Below are 16,774 nucleotides of genomic sequence, written 5' to 3'. Positions count from 1 at the left end.
AGGTTGTTAGTGACCCCGATGACCATCTGAGACAGCTTAGCCCAGTGTTTCTCAACTCCAGTCCTCAAGGCGCCCCAACAGGTCATGTTTTCAGGTTTTCCAATTTCTTGCACAGGTGATTTGATCAGTTTCACTGCCTTAGTAATTACAACTAGGGGTGCACCGATATATCGGTGGCCGATACATATCGGCCGAAAACAGCTGTTTTGGGGACATGCCGAAACAGCTTAAAAATTGCCGATAATGACTGCTCGCACGATCACCGCTGACTTTCCCGTGTCCTTCTCCACCCCTCCTCCGTTTTGCTGCAGTCTCTCTCCCTCCGTGTCCCCCTCTGTGTTTCCTTCTCCCTCCGTGTCCCCCTCTGTGTTTCCTTCTCCCTCCGTGTCCCCCCCTCTGCGTTTCCTTCTCCCTCCGTGTCCCCCCCTCTGCGTTTCCTTCTCCCTCCGTGTCCCCCCCTCTGCGTTTCCTTCTCCCTCCGTGTCCCCCCCTCTGCGTTTCCTTCTCCCTCCGTGTCCCCCCCTCTGCGTTTCCTTCTCCCTCCGTGTCCCCCCCTCTGCGTTTCCTTCTCCCTCCGTGTCCCCCCCCTCTGCGTTTCCTTCTCCCTCCGTGTCCCCCCCTCTGCGTTTCCTTCTCCCTCCGTGTCCCCCCCTCTGCGTTTCCTTCTCCCTCCGTGTCCCCCCTCTGCGTTTCCTTCTCCCTCTGTGTCCCCCTCTGTGTTTCCTTCTTCTCCTCCGTGTCCCCCTCTGTGTTTCCTTCTTCTCCTCCGTGTCCCCCTCTGTGTTTCCTTCTTCTCCTCCGTGTCCCCCTCTGTGTTTCCTTCTTCTCCTCCGTGTCCCCCTCTGTGTTTCCTTCTTCTCCTCCATGTCCCCCTCGGTGTTTCCTTCTCCTCCATGTCCCCCTCGGTGTTTCCTTCTCCTCCATGTCCCCCTCGGTGTTTCTCTATCCCTCCGTGTATCCCTCCGTGTTTCTCTATCCCTCCGTGTATCCCTCCGTGTTTCTCTATCCCTCCGTGTATCCCTCCGTGTTTCTCTATCCCTCCGTGTTTCCCTCCGTGTTTCTCTATCCCTCCGTGTATCCCTCCGTGTTTCTCTATCCCTCCGTGTTTCTCTATCCCTCCGTGTTTCTCTATCCCTCCGTGTTTCTCTATCCCTCCGTGTTTCTCTATCCCTCCGTGTTTCTCTATCCCTCCGTGTATCCCTCCATGTTTCTCTATCCCTCCGTGTATCCCTCCATGTTTCTCTATCCCTCCGTGTTTCTCTCTCCTTTCGTGCTCCTCCTCCTCCTCCTCCACCCCCTGGAACAGTCAGGATGGCGAGCGGGGTAGGAGCCGGTAAATCTGGCTCCTTACTGTTCGGAATGGACAGAGTCAGTGATGACTGACTGTCCATTCACATAACTGAAACATCGTAAACTGTGTTTACAATGTTTCAGTTTATGACTGAAGAGAAGCCGCTGTCTTCTCTCCATTCATTTTCAGCGCAGCTGAAGCTGCAGAGAAAGGGACTGGGGAATCTGTGTCCTTAGTCCCTTTCCCTGTCTCAGAGGGGAAATGTCAGAGGTCTGTTACGACCCCTGATCTCTCAAAGCCCCCCCCCAACAGGGCTGATTTAAAAAAAAAAAAAAAAAAAAAAAAAAAAAAAAAAAATTGCAATAAATAATTTAAAAAAGAAAATGTAAATAATAATAATAATAATAATAATAATAAAAAAAAGACACTAACAATCCACTATCCCCCCCCCCCCTTCAAAAAAAAAAAATCTCACTGTAAAAATTTAAAAAAATTGTAAAAAAAAAAAATAGGAAAAGTCATTTTCGGTTTCGGCCTGACATTTTTTTTTTATTTCGGTTCTGAATTTCCATTTCGGTGCACCACTAATTACAACAGCTGTTTCATCTGAGGGAAAATCCTGAAAACATGACCTGTTGGGGCACCTTGAGGACTGGAGTTGAGAAACCCTGGCTTAGCCCATTGATAGGCGTTCCAAGACCGCATCGGGTGAGGGCTATAAGATTATATGGGAGATGTGCCACATGTCTACCAATGCCTGTGTTGTCTTTAGGATGGTGGTCTTGGGTAATCAGTCCCCATCCTATGAGGGAAGCAGGACCCCCTTCTCTGCTTACAGTAATTATAAAGCTTTATTGAGCGAACCTCTCTTGGCCAGTTCGTAAAAATAGCTGCTGATTTATTTATTTTCTACAACACTGACTAGGCAGGTGACACCCATAAACAAGCAGGGTTGGGTGAACGGTGCTGAACCCTGATAACCAAATGAACTGACGTTCTGTGACAGTACAGTGCTAAGCAGGTTAACTATGTCTAGATACAAGACCGATTCCAGCATAGCGTGCCTTCTTCCAGAGGACCAAATAACACAAACAGTGAGATGTGGCTGGTGCCAGAGGGAGTGTCCCTGTGTGGACTCCTAATATTTGTGATGGTAAGTTTCCTCATGCATCTCCAATAGGCCAGACCCCCCCTGGGGGGTCTGCGCAGTGTAAACATTAACGGGATTCCAATCCCTCCCCTCTTCCCCCAATTCCTCCCTTTTCTCCTTAAAAGTCCCAGTCATCCACTTCCAACTGCTCCATGTTAGATACCAGTCCCTCTAGTCCAGGAGGCGCTGAACTTCTAGCTCCCTCGAAGTTGGTGATGGGGGACACTGGACGGAGGAGCTCGGGGAGGGCTTCAGATGCTCTGCGCCTAATCTGCAAGTAAAAATCTTTGTTAAAATTAACACTTCTAACTTTGCTTTTTGTTTTAAAAATCAGCTAGAAATTTGTGCAGGTATTTTTAAAATGATTGTAACCTTACAAAACCATTCACTGCCAGACCCTTATGCAGTCATAACACACGGTAAGTGTTTGCAAAAAAACAAAGGGCCAAATCCACAAAGAGCCGGCGTAACGTAAATTTTTCCATTTAAGTTACACTGCCTTAAAATTTCTACCTAAGTGCCCGATCCACAAAGCACTTACCTAGAAATTTTCGGCTGTGTAACTTAAATTCCGCCGGCGCAAGCCGTTCCTCTTCAAATGGGGGCGATTCCCATTTAAATTAGGCGCGCTCCCGCGCCGGCCGTACTGCGCATGCTCGTGACGTCATTTTCCCGACGTGCATAGCGCGAAATTACGTTACGCCGAGCTTTGTGGATCGCGTCGGGTCAATAAAGTTGCGTCGGGAAAAAAAAAAAAAGATACGGCGGGAAAAAAATAATTCAAAACAAAAAAAAATTGCGTCGCTGGACAGAAGGGTCTGCTTTTACATGGTGTACTAACTTTACACCTTGTAAAAGCAGCCCTAATTTTGCGTTTGCAAACTAAAACTTACGGAGAAAAAACGAAGCTGAAAAGCTTTGTGGATCTCCGTAAGTGCTAATTTGCATACCCGAGGCGGCATTTCGACACGAAATGCCCCCAGCGGCGGATGCGGTACTGCATCCTAAGATCCAGCAGTGTAAGTCCCTTACACATGCCGGATCTTCTGCCTAACTATGGAAAACTGATTCTGTGGATCAGTTCCATAGTTAGGAACAGGGATACGATGGCGTAACAGCAGTTGCGCCGTCGTATCCCTTTTGTGGATTTGGCCCAAAGCCTCCAAATACCCTTTTTTTCAGACGTCTTCAGGTCAGTCACATGACTCCTGGCCACTCTATTCCTCCAATCTACAGGCAACAGTAGGAGAGGCCGAGAGCTCCTTCGACGTCAGCCTAGGAAGTCATGTGACCGCCGTGCTTTCAGTTCAGCTTCTCCCACTGTAGCCCTTACATTAACCTCTTTACCACCGAGGACGTCCCTGGGACTTCCTCCACTTTGAGCGGTGATATCTCAATGATGCCTGCAGCTACACATAGAAAGGCTCATCGCGCGCGCAGAAACACACATGGGTGCTTTCTTTCCCAATATCTCCCTGAAAACAATCTTTGGAACCCTCATATCTCTAGCTAGTGTTAGCAAACTTGAAGGCCCATTCACACATACGGTATGCAAGCTGTGCATCACAATTCATACATATATGCAGGGTTAAAAAAAAAATAAAAGGAAGGAAAGAAAGAAGGACGGGTGAGGGGTGTCATGTGCTTTTTAGTAAAATAAGCTGTGTTGCCAGCTTATTCAAAATGAATAGGGTGCCTTATGCAGAAAATCGTAGGAGAGATTGTGGCGTAACATGGAGGGGTCAGAAGCAGCTGTAAAGTTATTTCCTGCGGACAACCCCCTCAGAAAGGTTGCAGATGGGCTACTTAGCTACAAATATGCCATTCAACCAATTACAGCAGCACTCTACTTGGAGCTTGGCTGGACATGGGAACACTTACCTGTTTGAAGAAGGAATGATTGAGCAGAGTGCCAGCATTTGGCCTGAAAAACAGACAAAGGTATGAATTAGAATGCAGATCAGGGTGTTAGAGGAAAATGCTGGCTCATTTCATTTTGCATCATAGCTAAACTTTAGGCTTAGGGTAAGTCTGTGCTGCTGGGGAGTGCAGCATTAAACTGTTGCAGCCCTATTGGAAAAGCAGCTCAATATTAACTGCTTGCGGACCAGCTGCCGCAGTTATACTGCGGCAGGTTGGCTCCGCTGGGCGAACCGTTGTAGCTGTACGTCGGCCGCTTTAAGCGGTGTTAGCAGGAGTGCACCCGCTGAATCACAGGAGGGGCCGATGCTCGTGATCGGCGGTCACGATGACCACTGGCCACGAGAGGCAGAACAAAGACGTGCATGTGTGTATATATTAAAAAAAAACACACACACACACACACACACACACACACACACACACACACACACACACACACACACACACACACACACACACCTGTTCTGTGAGCTGAGGAAATGCAGCTTGTGAGTTCCTCTAGGTCAGTCCCCTCCCCCTTCAGTTAAAACACACATTAGGGAACACAACCCCTTGATCGCCCCCTAGTGTTAACCCCTTCCCTGCCCGTGACATTTTTACAGTAATTAGTGCATTGATATAGCACTGATCGCTGTATAAATGTCAATGGTCCCAAAAATGTGTCAAAAGTGTCCGCCATAATGTCGCTATCCCGATAAAAATCACTGCCATTACTAGTAAAAAAAAAAAAAAAATTAAACAATAAAAATGCTATAAATCTATCCCATATTTTGTAGACACTATAGCTTTTGCACAAAGCAATCAATATACTCTTATTCGCTGTAAAAAAAGAAAAAAAAAAAAATTTGCAAAGATGATCAAATACTACCAAAAGAAAGCTCCATTTGTGGGGAAAAAAGATGTCAATTTTGTTTGGGTGCAACATCACATGACCGCGCAATTATCAGTTAAAATGACGCAGTGCAGAATCGCAAAAAATGGCCCGGTCATTGGGCAGCCAAATCTTCCGGGGGCTGAAGTGGTTAATACACAATGTTTAAATCACTAAAAATTACAAAGTTGTCCTCCTTTTTCCACTTTACTTAACCTTGGACACCAACTATATTGAACGGTATGAAGGCTCACCGTAACTCGGGGTTCCTCTGAAGACACTGCTCCACCAAGTTGTGAAAGTGTGGGGAGAAGGTGCGGTTGTAAGGGTGCATGCTAGGTTCCCCATTGGATGGGCGACAGGAGGTGCCTTCTCCAATGCCAGAGTCCGCTCCGGAGCGAGAGGTCTTCATGGTGAGCTCAGAGGCAGGAATGGTTGCGGTGTCCAGCAGACAGGGCACTGTGCCGTTCAGCTTCTCGAGGAGCATCTAGTGAGGAGAGAAGCCACCTCATTAGTTAAGTAGTATCCTACTGGCCCTCATTTGTCTAAAGGTCCAGAGGAATGAAAAAATGGGCGGTCTAAATTATTTCTCCATTACCATATATACTCGAGTATAAGTCGAGGCACCTAATTTTACCACAGAAAACGTGGAAAACGTATTGACTCGAGTATAAGCCTAGGGTGTCCATCTGCATTCCTCACTGTGTCCATGCCCATGCCTCACTGTGCCCATGCCTAGACTTTAACATGGGAGTCTATGGAAGGGGTGCCCTGTTTTGAAAAAAAAAAAAAAAAAAGTGTTCCCCAGCCGTAGGTTCCCCAGAAAACAAACTTTGCACACTTGTAGGAGGAGAAATGGGGCTACATGTGTGCCAAGTTCCGGGTCCAGGGGACCTACGAACAGCCGGTACCGGGTCCCCAAAGTCTGGGAGATCAGGCGCAAAAAGGTGACTCGAGTATAAGCAAAAAAAATGTGCTGAAAGACTCGGCTTATACTCGAGTATATATGATATATTAAAGAATAAGTTCACCTTTTATAACATATTACACCCGTATTTAGGGTGTAACATGTTACTTTGAAGCAGTCCCCCGACCCTCCCCTGTGAAAGTGGGCAGGGATCCTCTCCATGCACCCGCTGGCACATTTTAAAAATAGTGTGGCTGTGCAGGGCTCTGCCGACAGTCGCGTCATTCATTCAAAGAGTTCAGTGAATGAACTACAAGTCTCCCCTGCCACTGCATCATAGTTCATAGATTTTTCCTGCTCTCCAGCAACTGTCTGCCCATATTAAGAGGTACGAGCAGACAGCTGTACTGAATGTCTGCAGGAGCCTGGCATTGCACCCATGATCCACTGATCGTGGGTGCAATGCATTGCAGGCTGTAGTGTAACAAAAATAAAAAAAATAATAGGAACTCCTGTGGACCTGAGACCAGAGCATCTGCCAAACATCCACGTTTATGCCCCCGACACCTTCTCTCTTAGCATGCAAGGATATTTAGAGAAGGGATCTTCAATACCCACACTCAAAACGTAATTAATATCAAGTTGTGTGTATATATAGGCTTATTCTGAGTGAACAGCAGCATTACAGGCCATGAATAGATAGAGCCTTTGTAAAATGAAGATGTAGGGAAGATTCTGGGCCAGATTCACAAAAGGGATACGACGGCGTATCTCCTGATACGCCGTCGTATCTCTGTTTCTATCTATGCAACTGATTCATAGAATCAGTTACGCATAGATATCCCTAAGATCCGACATAATAGTTTTACACTGTCGGATCTTAGGATGCAGTACCGCGGCCGCCGCTGGGGGGAGTTCGCATCGTAAACCAGCGTTGGGTATGCAAATTACGAGTTACGGCGGATCCACGACGGATTTTTGCGTTTGCTACGTCGCCGCTAGTCTAGTTTCCCATCGCAAAGTTAGTCGTCGTTTTAGGTGCCCTAACTTTACACAGCAAACTTATTGCTGTCTAAAGTATGGCCGTCGTTCCCGCGTCGAAATTTAAAAATGAACGTCGTTTGCGTAAGCCGTCCGGGAATACAGAATTACGATACGCGCGTCGCCGTTCGAAAAAATGACGTCACGGCGCGCAAAGCACGACGGGAATTGCACAACTGAGCATGCACAGTAGGTCTGGCGCGGGAGCGCGCCTAATTTAAATGGCACACGCCCATTTGAATTGGCCCGCCTTGCGCCGGAGGCCGCCGGCGTAGTTTTAATCGCAAGTGCTCTGTGAATCAGGCACTTGCGATGAAAACTTGCGGCGGTGTAACGTATCTACGATACGTTACGCCGCCGCTCCCCTACGTGAATCTGGCCCTCTGTGCCTAATCTAAACGCCCAATGAGCAGTTGCTGCCATGTTTTTTGGAGTCCGCAAAAGTAAAATGCTGTCAACACAGATTCTTCTTTAGATACTTTCAAAAACAAAAAGAAAACCGAGTCCTAGAGGTGGTACTATCGTCCTTACCTGTGTAGCTGGCATGTCTTTGAATGGCACATGTCCATTAGCAAGCTCACACGCTGTAATCCCCACACTGTAGATGTCGGATTTTGCATCATACCCCTGAAGGTTCTGTGAAAAGAAAAAATGTTTTACACACATACACATATATAAAAAAAAAAAAAAAATTGATCCCAGAGGTCAAGATGCACTCCCCTAGCAGCTGCTGCAGATTGACTGAGTACTGTAAGGTGAATTGATATCAGCCTGACATTATGCCTAAAGCTCTGGCTGCTGACATCAGCTTACTGAGCCAGCAGTAAGGGATGAGGAGGGAAGCTTTCCTGTCCTGGCAAAAAAAACCTTAAAGGCCAGTTCACACCATGCAGTCCGGATGAGTTTCAAATGCTTTCTGCATGCACATTTTTTTTTCTGCATCAAAAACACATGGAAAGTAGGTTATATGGTTTTTAATGGCATAGTTCACACCAGTGCTTGCAGATCCAGAAGAAAAAATAAAAAAAAGTATAACATGCTGAATTTTTCCTGCACTGGAACGCTGTAAAAACACACTGGAACACATGTCCTTATTTAAAGGTTAACCACTTCGCCCACGCACTAAAGCCCAAAAACATCTACAACGTAGGCTTTAATTGCCAGGAGGGCATCAATAGACGTCCTCCCGTGCACGAGATGCCTGCGCGTCCCCTGCTCTGTGATAACCAAGTCAATGAGACTCGGCGGATCACAGATCGGAATAAGGGGCCACTCCCGCCCCTTACCACGTGATCAGCTGTTAGCCAGCAGATCGGTAATTGCCATTTTTTATGCTCACGCTGACTGTGTGAACAGAAAAAAAAAAAAAAAGCCGATCACCGGCTTCTGTCAATTGGTTTCTGAACAGTGAGAGCCACCGCCGCCTCATCTGTGCCCACCAGTGGCACCTACCAATGCCCATCAGTTCTGCCTTTCAGTGCCACCTTATCAGTGCAGCCTCATCAATGAAGGAGAAAAATTACCGGTTTGTAAAATTTTATAACAAACTATAAAACGGTTTTGTTTTTTCAAAATTTGTTTTAACAGGAGGCACCTGAGCTCAAGTTTGAGTGTCATGGCAAAGGCTGCGAATACTTATGTACATGTGATTTTGTTTTATTTTTAATAAATTTGCAAATATTTCAAAACCAACTTCTTTCATGTTGTCATTATGGGGTATTGTTTGTAGAATTTTGAGGAAAATAATGAATTAATTCCATTATGGCATAAGGCCGTAACATAACAAAATGTGGAAAAAGTGAAACAATGTCAATCCTGCCAACACTGCCGACGGGGCTCGGATCCTCCCGCCGACACTTGTCGACGGGGCTCGGATCCTCCCGCCGACACTTGCCGACGGGGCTCGGATCCTCCCGCCGACACTTGCCGACGGGGCTCCATGCCTCCTGCCGACACCTGCCGACAGGGGGTCCATGCCTCCCGCCGACACCTGCCGACAGGGGGTCCATGCCTCCCGCCGACACCTGCCGACAGGGGGTCCATGCCTCCCGCCGACACCTGCCGACAGGGGGTCCATGCCTCCCGCCGACACCTGCCGACAGGGGGTCCATGCCTCCCGCCGACAGGGGGTCCATGCCTCCCGCCGACAGGGCTCCATGCCTCCCGCCGACAGGGCTCCATGCCTCCCGCCGACAGGGCTCCATGCCTTCATTCCTCCCGCCGACAGGGCTCCATGCCTCCCGCCAACACTGACCACAGGTGCCATGTAAATTTTTTGTACTCCCACTGGCCACAGTCAGGCCCCACTAAAGTCTGAAAAACAGTAAACTGCCCCTTTGTTTAAAAGTTATGAAAAGGCAGTGGCATTAAAGAGTATTTTACACAGCATTAGATGTACATTCTAAAGTTGGTCTTGTACACTCCTCTCACCTGCTGTAAGAGCTCTGGACTCAGCCAGGGAAGAACCCGGGAGCTGTGCTTGGGGAAGTCATGGACCACTTTCACTCGCTGTCCGTGGTTTATCATGCTAAGAATACTGCGCAGGCCAGAGAGGTACACCTTCCCGTCCACAGAGATGAGGATGTGACTGGCCTTCACACTCCTGAAGAGAGATAATCATTCACTGGCCATAATTTAGGAGAAAGTACTAATTGGGTTATACTTCATCCTGAAGAACTGACTTCTGGGAAGATAATTAAATTGGGACAAAACAGTGGAACACCATTCTCAATCAAAAGGCTGTTTATGGAGTAAATTACATTAGAAGGGACACTGGCAAACAGAACAGAATTCTACATGGGATCCCCATCACAATAGGTGCTGCTCCTCGGTTGGGCTGGGGACATTCAAAAGATGGAGCAAGGAATAGATGCATTGGGCATAAGCAGCCTTTCAAGGCAGAAACATGACAGCAACCTCTGAAGGTGCAAGCCTAGATTTATCCCTATAAAGACCAGATATAGGGGCAGATCCACAAAGATCTGCCCCGGCGCACCGTATCTGAGATACGCTACGCCGCCGTACCTTACTGCAGTTTGGTTCGAATCCATAAAGATTTTGCGCCGTAAGTTACGGCGGCGTAGTCCATCTCTCGCGGCGTAACGGCGCCTAATTCGAATCGGCGAGTAGGGGGGCGTGTTTCATTTAAATGAAGCGCGTCCCCGCGCTGAACGAACTGCGCATGCGCTGTCCCTAAATTTCACGCCGTGCATTGCGCGAAATGATGTCGCAAGGACGTCATTGTTTTGACTTGGACGTAAATTACGTCCATCCCGCAATTCACGGACAACTTCCGCAAATGAAAAAAAAAAATTCAAATTAAACGCGGGAACGACAGCCATACTTACCATAGGAGCTTTAACTATATGCCTGAAAAAGCCGACTAGAGACGACGTAAAAGAATGCGCCGGCCACTCGTACGTTCGTGGATCGTCGGAAATAGCTAAATTGCATACTCAATGCGGATTACGACGAGAACGCCACCCAGCGGACGCCGAAGAATTGCATCTTAGATCCGAAGGCGTGCGAAGATGTACGCCTGTCAGATCTAACCCAGATGCCGTCGTATCTTGTTTTGAGGATTCAAAACAAAGATATGACGCGGGAAATTTGAAAGTACGCCGGCGTATCAGTAGATACGCCGGCGTACTCGCTTTGTGGATCTGCCCCATAGTCTTTCTACTCTCTATGAGATAAATCAGCCTAATTTAAACAGTCTTATTAATGTATGTAAAACTTTTCCCATTTTGGGCATTAGAGGTGAGCTTTAGAGCAGGAGAATAAGAAGCGCATATTTATCTTCCATTAACACCCCCAAAGCCCTAGTCTCCTGCTGAAGCCCCCGCAACATTGGTTTGGGGTGTACACAAAACCAAGGCCTCCCCCTCCCAATGGCAGCACTCCGGCCTTTATAAGCCACAAGTCAATTCACGGTCTAATACTACTGGAGGTTTCACTACTTCTGGCCACGCTGTAGCTTAAATTACCTATATTTTCCCTTTTAATGATAAAATTGCCAACCCCTGCCCTGTGTTACCTGTGAACGTAACCCATGTGATGGATGTAATCCAAGGCTTTCAACACTCCGAGCAGGATGTAAGCGATTGCCAGCTCACTCATTCCATCTGTGAAGTGTGTGCAGATCAGGTCTTTGGCTGACCCTGTCAGGAGAGACATGGTGAGTGTTAGGGGGGGGCATTTACTAAAACTGGCGCACACCGAATTTGGTGCTGCTGTGCATGGTAACCAATCAGCTTCTAACTTCAGCTTGTTCACTTAAACTTCGCAAAAAAACCTAGAAGCCGTTTGGTTACTATGCACAGCTGCACCAGATTCTATATGCACCAGTTTTAGTAAATTTCCCCCTTAATGTCAGGAGAGAGAACAAGCAACTTCAGTCTATCAAACTTGCTGCACTTTGTAAGCCATTCCAAAAAAGACAGACATGGTGCAGTCTCCTAATCAAACCTGCGCTGGAATCAGGTGCTCTGTTCCATTGTTGGGAAAGCCGAACCGGTCATATTGTATAGGTGGCCTTTAAAAGGGGTTGCAAAGGTTTGTTTTTTATTTTCCAAATAGGTTCCTTTAAGCTAGTGCATTGCTGGTTCACTTACTTTTTCCTTCCAAAATGTTTTCTTTGTCTAAATTTCTCACTTCCTGTTCCTCCTCAGTAAGCTGTTCTGGCTGACTAACCCCCATGGATGATGGGGCAAGCTTACTGAGGAGAAACAGGAAGTGAGAAATTCAGACAGAATAAATAAACATTTAGAAGGGAAATGGAAGGAAAAGGTACGTGAACCAACAATGCACTAGCTTAAAAGGGGTTGTAAAGGTAAAAGTTTTTTTTACCTTAATGCATTAAGGTAAAAAAACATCTGACAGCACCACCCCCCCGATCCCCCGTTTTACTTACCTCACCGTTCGAAAGTCCCGGGCGTGTGCTTGTCATCCTGTTCGGTTCCCAGCCTGGCCCTTGATTGGCTAGGCTGGGCAGATTGATAGCAGCGCAGCCATTGGCTGGCGCTGCTGTTAATCACAGCGGATGACGTGGCGCGCCGGGGGGCGGGGACGAGTGATACAGTCGGCGGCTGTGGCCGCCGCTGTATCACGGGAGCGCACTCGCAAAAGCTTTCCACCATGCAAGCTTGCTCGCATGAAGGTAGAAAGCTTTTGCGAGGAGGAGCCGAGACAGCCGCCGAGGGACCCCAGAAGACAGGATTCGGGGCCACTCTGTGCAAAACAAGCTGCGCAGTGGAGGCAAGTATAACATGTTTGTTATTTTTTTTTTTTTTATTCTGCCTTTAGTGTTCCTTTAAAGGAACCCATTTTGAAAATAAAAAAACAAAACCTCTACAACGCCTTTAACACTAACAGTACTAAGTGAAAGTATCTAAAAGGCAAAACTTTATTCGTTTTGGATAGCTCGGAGAATGGTTAGAACCTCCATTTGTGTTTTTTTTTATGTCAGAGTCCTGTTGGGGAAATTTTCTTTCCTGTCCCATAGACACAACTGGAAATTAGAGAAAATGTTTTTAACATGAAAGGAAATTCCCTCAAACAATTGTCAGTAGCTACCCATCAACAGTGCTCTAAATGTCACCTTAGCAAATGACATTTTTCTTTCCAGTATCTACTTACCATAAGCCATGAAAGGGGTGACCACCCAAAGCTCATTGTTGGCTATGAATGTGGCTCTGTGAGGGAGGATGTTGGGATGGTTGAACAGCTTTGACACATGAAGTTCCGTCTGCAGACAAGAAGATGTGGTTAGTATCGACAGACACCTAAAAATACCATGCAAGTACTATTGGTGCTTCTGACAGATTCAGCAGATAAAGTCAGCATCTCCTGGTCAGTATGGAATATGAAACCAACCCGTAGTCCTGGCTACCTCTCGTCACACAGCCAAATGATAGATCACATCATCTGTGCTGAACAGGACTAGTGGACCGATGTTCCAACACAACCAATGCTCTGGCCTTTGGTCATGTGACCAGCATCAGAGAGTGCTTGGAGCACAATATTGGGAAGAAAAGGTAAGTATTCCATTAACGCGTTTTGGGGATAAGGATGGTTAGGATAAAATATGTTTTGTTTCTGAATAAAGATCTATTTTAAAGTGCAAGTTCACTCTAGAACAGTGGTTCTCAACCTTCCTAGTGCCGTGACCCCTTGATAAAATTTCCCAGGTTGTGGGGACCCCTAACAATAAAATGATTTTCATAGCGTGGGTTGTCAGCACCCAAGGCAAAATGGGTAATTTGCGCCCATAGCCCATGAACATTTAGAGCTCCCAAGGTTCCTTTCCACTTGTACAATATTAAAACCCCTTTGTGGTGTCTCGTAGCAGTGACACCTATGCCGAAATCAGGAGATAGGGTCTCCTCCAGCCCCTCTCACTTCACATTCCTCACCATTTAGCTGACTAGTCTCTGCCCCCAAGCCATGCCATGAACTGAATGGGCGGCTGCAAAGAGGCTGAGTTGGCGACCGCGGGATCCAGGAACAGCCCTGCTGAGCGGCCACAAAAAGGCTGGGAGAGCGGCAGGATTCGGTGACCCCTGGCAAATCATCATTTGACCCACGAGGGGGTCCCAACCGCAGGTTGAGAACCACTGCTCTAGAATGAATGACATAAAAAGCCTAGCACCCCATTTGGCTTATGTCAGCACTCCAGTTATCCAACAACCAGCACTGGAAACTGCTGGCCATTTACCAGTGACACCTCGCACCTCATGTGATCTACATACTGTGACTGCAAAGCCTGAACTACGGTCAAAAATAGAGGGAACACCGTTAGGGAATATTGATAGTTTGCAAACTTAGGTAAAGCAGGCAATAGGTGGTAAATGTGGTCTTTTATAAAAAGGTATGTTTATACAAGATACTTGGAAGTGCATTCATCAGGGGGAATGCAGCAAACATCTGAGGGTATAAAGAAGTACCGTATTTATCTTGCTATAACGCGCCCCGGCGTATAGCTCGCACCCCCCTAACTTGAAGGAAAATTCCTGAAAAAAAAAAAATACTTACAGTTTGGATGCCCCTTGTCGTTGTCTTGCCCGTCGTCAATCGCGTCCTGCCCGTCGTCCATCGGCGGCCTCGTCCGGTCCGGCGTCCTTCTGCGGCCATCGTGGTGTCCTCCCCGCTCGATCCCCGCGCTGTGTTTGAACCACTGCGCCGACATATACCGAGCGCAGTACACTCGGGTATAGTCGGGCAGGCTCGGCTCCTCTCGCGTAAAGGACGTACAGGACGTGACCGCGAGAGGAGCTGAGCCTGCCCGACTATACCTGAGTGTACTGCGCTCGGTATATGTCAGCGCAGTGGTTCAAACAGGGATTTTCAGGGCAAAAAAGTGTGCGGTATACGCCGATAAATACAGTAAATAATAAAGCTACATAATGAATAAATGACACAAAAATGGAGGAAAGATTACCTGCAGGAAGGCCACCATATCATTGGTACAAGACTCCAAGTTAATTCTTCTGATACAAACATACTCTCCCAACGGTTTGTACCGTGCCAAGTTTACTGTCATCAGGTCTTCAAATCCTCTCCCTGAGGAAGAAGAGAAAGCATCAGCAGACCATCGGATTCTAAATGGTACAAAATCGCTTTGTAAACAAGGCCTGGACAAATCCCAGAAAATTTAGACAGTTGAGTCTAAATTCCTTCTCCCTTGTATTTAGATCAATGAACACTGGGCTTCCTGATTGACCGAGGTGGAGATTGTGACATCATCTGCCCAATTCTCCACCTCGACAAATCACAGGAAGTCTTGTATTTACTGATAAAAATACAAGGCTTCTCCCGAATGGCACTAGAAGCACTAAGCCCGACTCTCTGGCAGCAGATGGGAAGTTGTCTGTACTGCTGTTTGAACACAACAGCACTTACTGTAAGAAGCTAATGCTACTTACAGTCCATCACAATACACCCAGAGGCCACATCGTTAATAGAAATAGTTTGTTTGGGCCAGCTTGGCCAAAATTGACTTTTTAAAGTGACATTAAACAAACAGTGAGTTAATTTTTTTTCTTTTTTAAGATGGTGACAGATGATCAGCAATCCAGATATCTAGCTTTGGACTTCCCTTCAATTTTTAGATTGGGGAATTTAAAAACCTGAGACCACCCAGCCTTGTTCCCAGGCTCGTGAACAAGGAGTTCAGAGATATTTGCAGAGCTGCACAAAATCTATTTGGAAATGATCATTACAGGAGTGGGCAAGTTGTCCCCATGTTGAGATAAAATGCTTGGCTACCATGTACCGGTCCCGGGCTGGTGATACATAGCAATTAAGACCAACCAGAAAATATCAGCCATTTACCTATGACAGTGAGGAGCTCGTAACAACTATTATCCGGAGCGTATACACCCATGGTGTCCGGACCGCGACAAGACGCTATGGACTCCGCGCTGGCAGCTTCATCGGGCTGAAGGAGAACGCAGGACAGTACACCAAGGTAGAAAAAGACAAGAAGAAACAAAGTCACTCTGTCAGATCACAATATCTCACTGATGAGAAAAGTGGGCAATTTATAAAAACAAGTGCATAGGGACAGCACAGAATAGCGACAGTTTAAATAGTAACATTCCTGCCAAAATGTCCTTTCTGGTTAAAGGACCCCCTATCTGTTGGAGGCATTGAACAGTGACACTGGACAAATAAAGCCTCATGCACACTGGGCATTTTGCCCACTCTTGTAGACAACTTACCTCTTGGCAGCAGCGCTTTGGCAGAAAAAAAAAACAATTGTAAACACATGTAACGTGCGTGAAGCACTTGGGTGTTACAGGAATTAATTTCAATGGCCCGAATAATAAATGTATCCTGTCCATTGAAATTAATTAACACGCCTAGCGTTAAAAGGGGTTGTAAAGGTTTGTTTTTTTATTTTCTACATAGGTTCCTTTAAGCTTGTGCATTGTTGGTCCACTTACCTTTTCCTTCGATTTCCCTTCTAAATATGTTTCTCACTCCCTGTTCCTCCTCAGTAAGCTTGCCCCCATCATCCGAGACGTTCTGGCTGGGGGTTAGTCAGCCAGAACAGCTTACTGGAGGAGGAACAGGAAGTGAGAAATTTAGACAAAGAAAAAAAACATTTAGAAGGGAAATCGAAAGAAAAGGTAAATGAACCAACAATGCGCTAGCTTAAAGCGATTGTAAACCCCCATATACATTTTCTTATTTTTTTTTACACCTGCAAGGCAAAAGCCATAATGAGCTAGTATGCACCGCATATTAGCTCATTATGCAATACTTACCTCGGAACGAGGTGTAGGGAACTTACCTGGTCCACGCCGAGCGAGATGTCATCTTGACTCAGCGTGTCTTCCGGTTATCGCTGCTCCAGCGCTGTGATTGGCTGGAGCGGCGATGTCGTCACTCCCACGCGCATGCGCGGGCGAGATTTCATTCCGGCAAGGGGCGGCCGGCCCTTCAGCCGAGGATCCCCCCTGCGCATGTGCAGCTGCAATCAGCGGCGCATTGCGAGGGGAATATCTCCTAAACCGTACAGGTTTAGGAGATATTCTTTATACCTACAGGTAAGCCTTATTATAGGCTTACCTGTAGGTAAAAGTGAAA

At 46.8% G+C, this 16,774-nt stretch overlaps 1 protein-coding gene across 5 annotated transcripts in view; it reads right to left on the bottom strand.

The window, feature by feature from the left end:
* Positions 1–2,123: 2,123 nt before the first annotated feature.
* The window catches only part of STRADA (STE20 related adaptor alpha), a 28,663-nt gene continuing 14,012 nt past the window's right edge, over positions 2,124–16,774 (bottom strand). For all 5 annotated transcript variants that reach the window (XM_040331336.1, XM_040331337.1, XM_040331339.1 and 2 more), the window contains 9 exons: positions 15,515–15,620; positions 14,622–14,743; positions 12,821–12,929; positions 11,220–11,343; positions 9,614–9,785; positions 7,715–7,819; positions 5,490–5,722; positions 4,323–4,365; positions 2,124–2,712 (listed from right to left, as the gene is read on the bottom strand). In XM_040331336.1, the coding sequence (XP_040187270.1) occupies positions 2,560–2,712; positions 4,323–4,365; positions 5,490–5,722; positions 7,715–7,819; positions 9,614–9,785; positions 11,220–11,343; positions 12,821–12,929; positions 14,622–14,743; positions 15,515–15,620 (1,167 nt within the window). In that variant the 3' untranslated portion in view covers positions 2,124–2,559. The remainder of the gene's footprint in view (positions 2,713–4,322; positions 4,366–5,489; positions 5,723–7,714; positions 7,820–9,613; positions 9,786–11,219; positions 11,344–12,820; positions 12,930–14,621; positions 14,744–15,514; positions 15,621–16,774) is intronic.

The sequence above is a fragment of the Rana temporaria genome, chromosome 12, assembly GCF_905171775.1.
Source record: "Rana temporaria chromosome 12, aRanTem1.1, whole genome shotgun sequence".
Classification (NCBI taxonomy): domain Eukaryota; kingdom Metazoa; phylum Chordata; class Amphibia; order Anura; family Ranidae; genus Rana; species Rana temporaria.
Note: the sequence above shows the minus strand (reverse complement) of the source record. Positions and strands in the feature narration are given on the sequence as shown.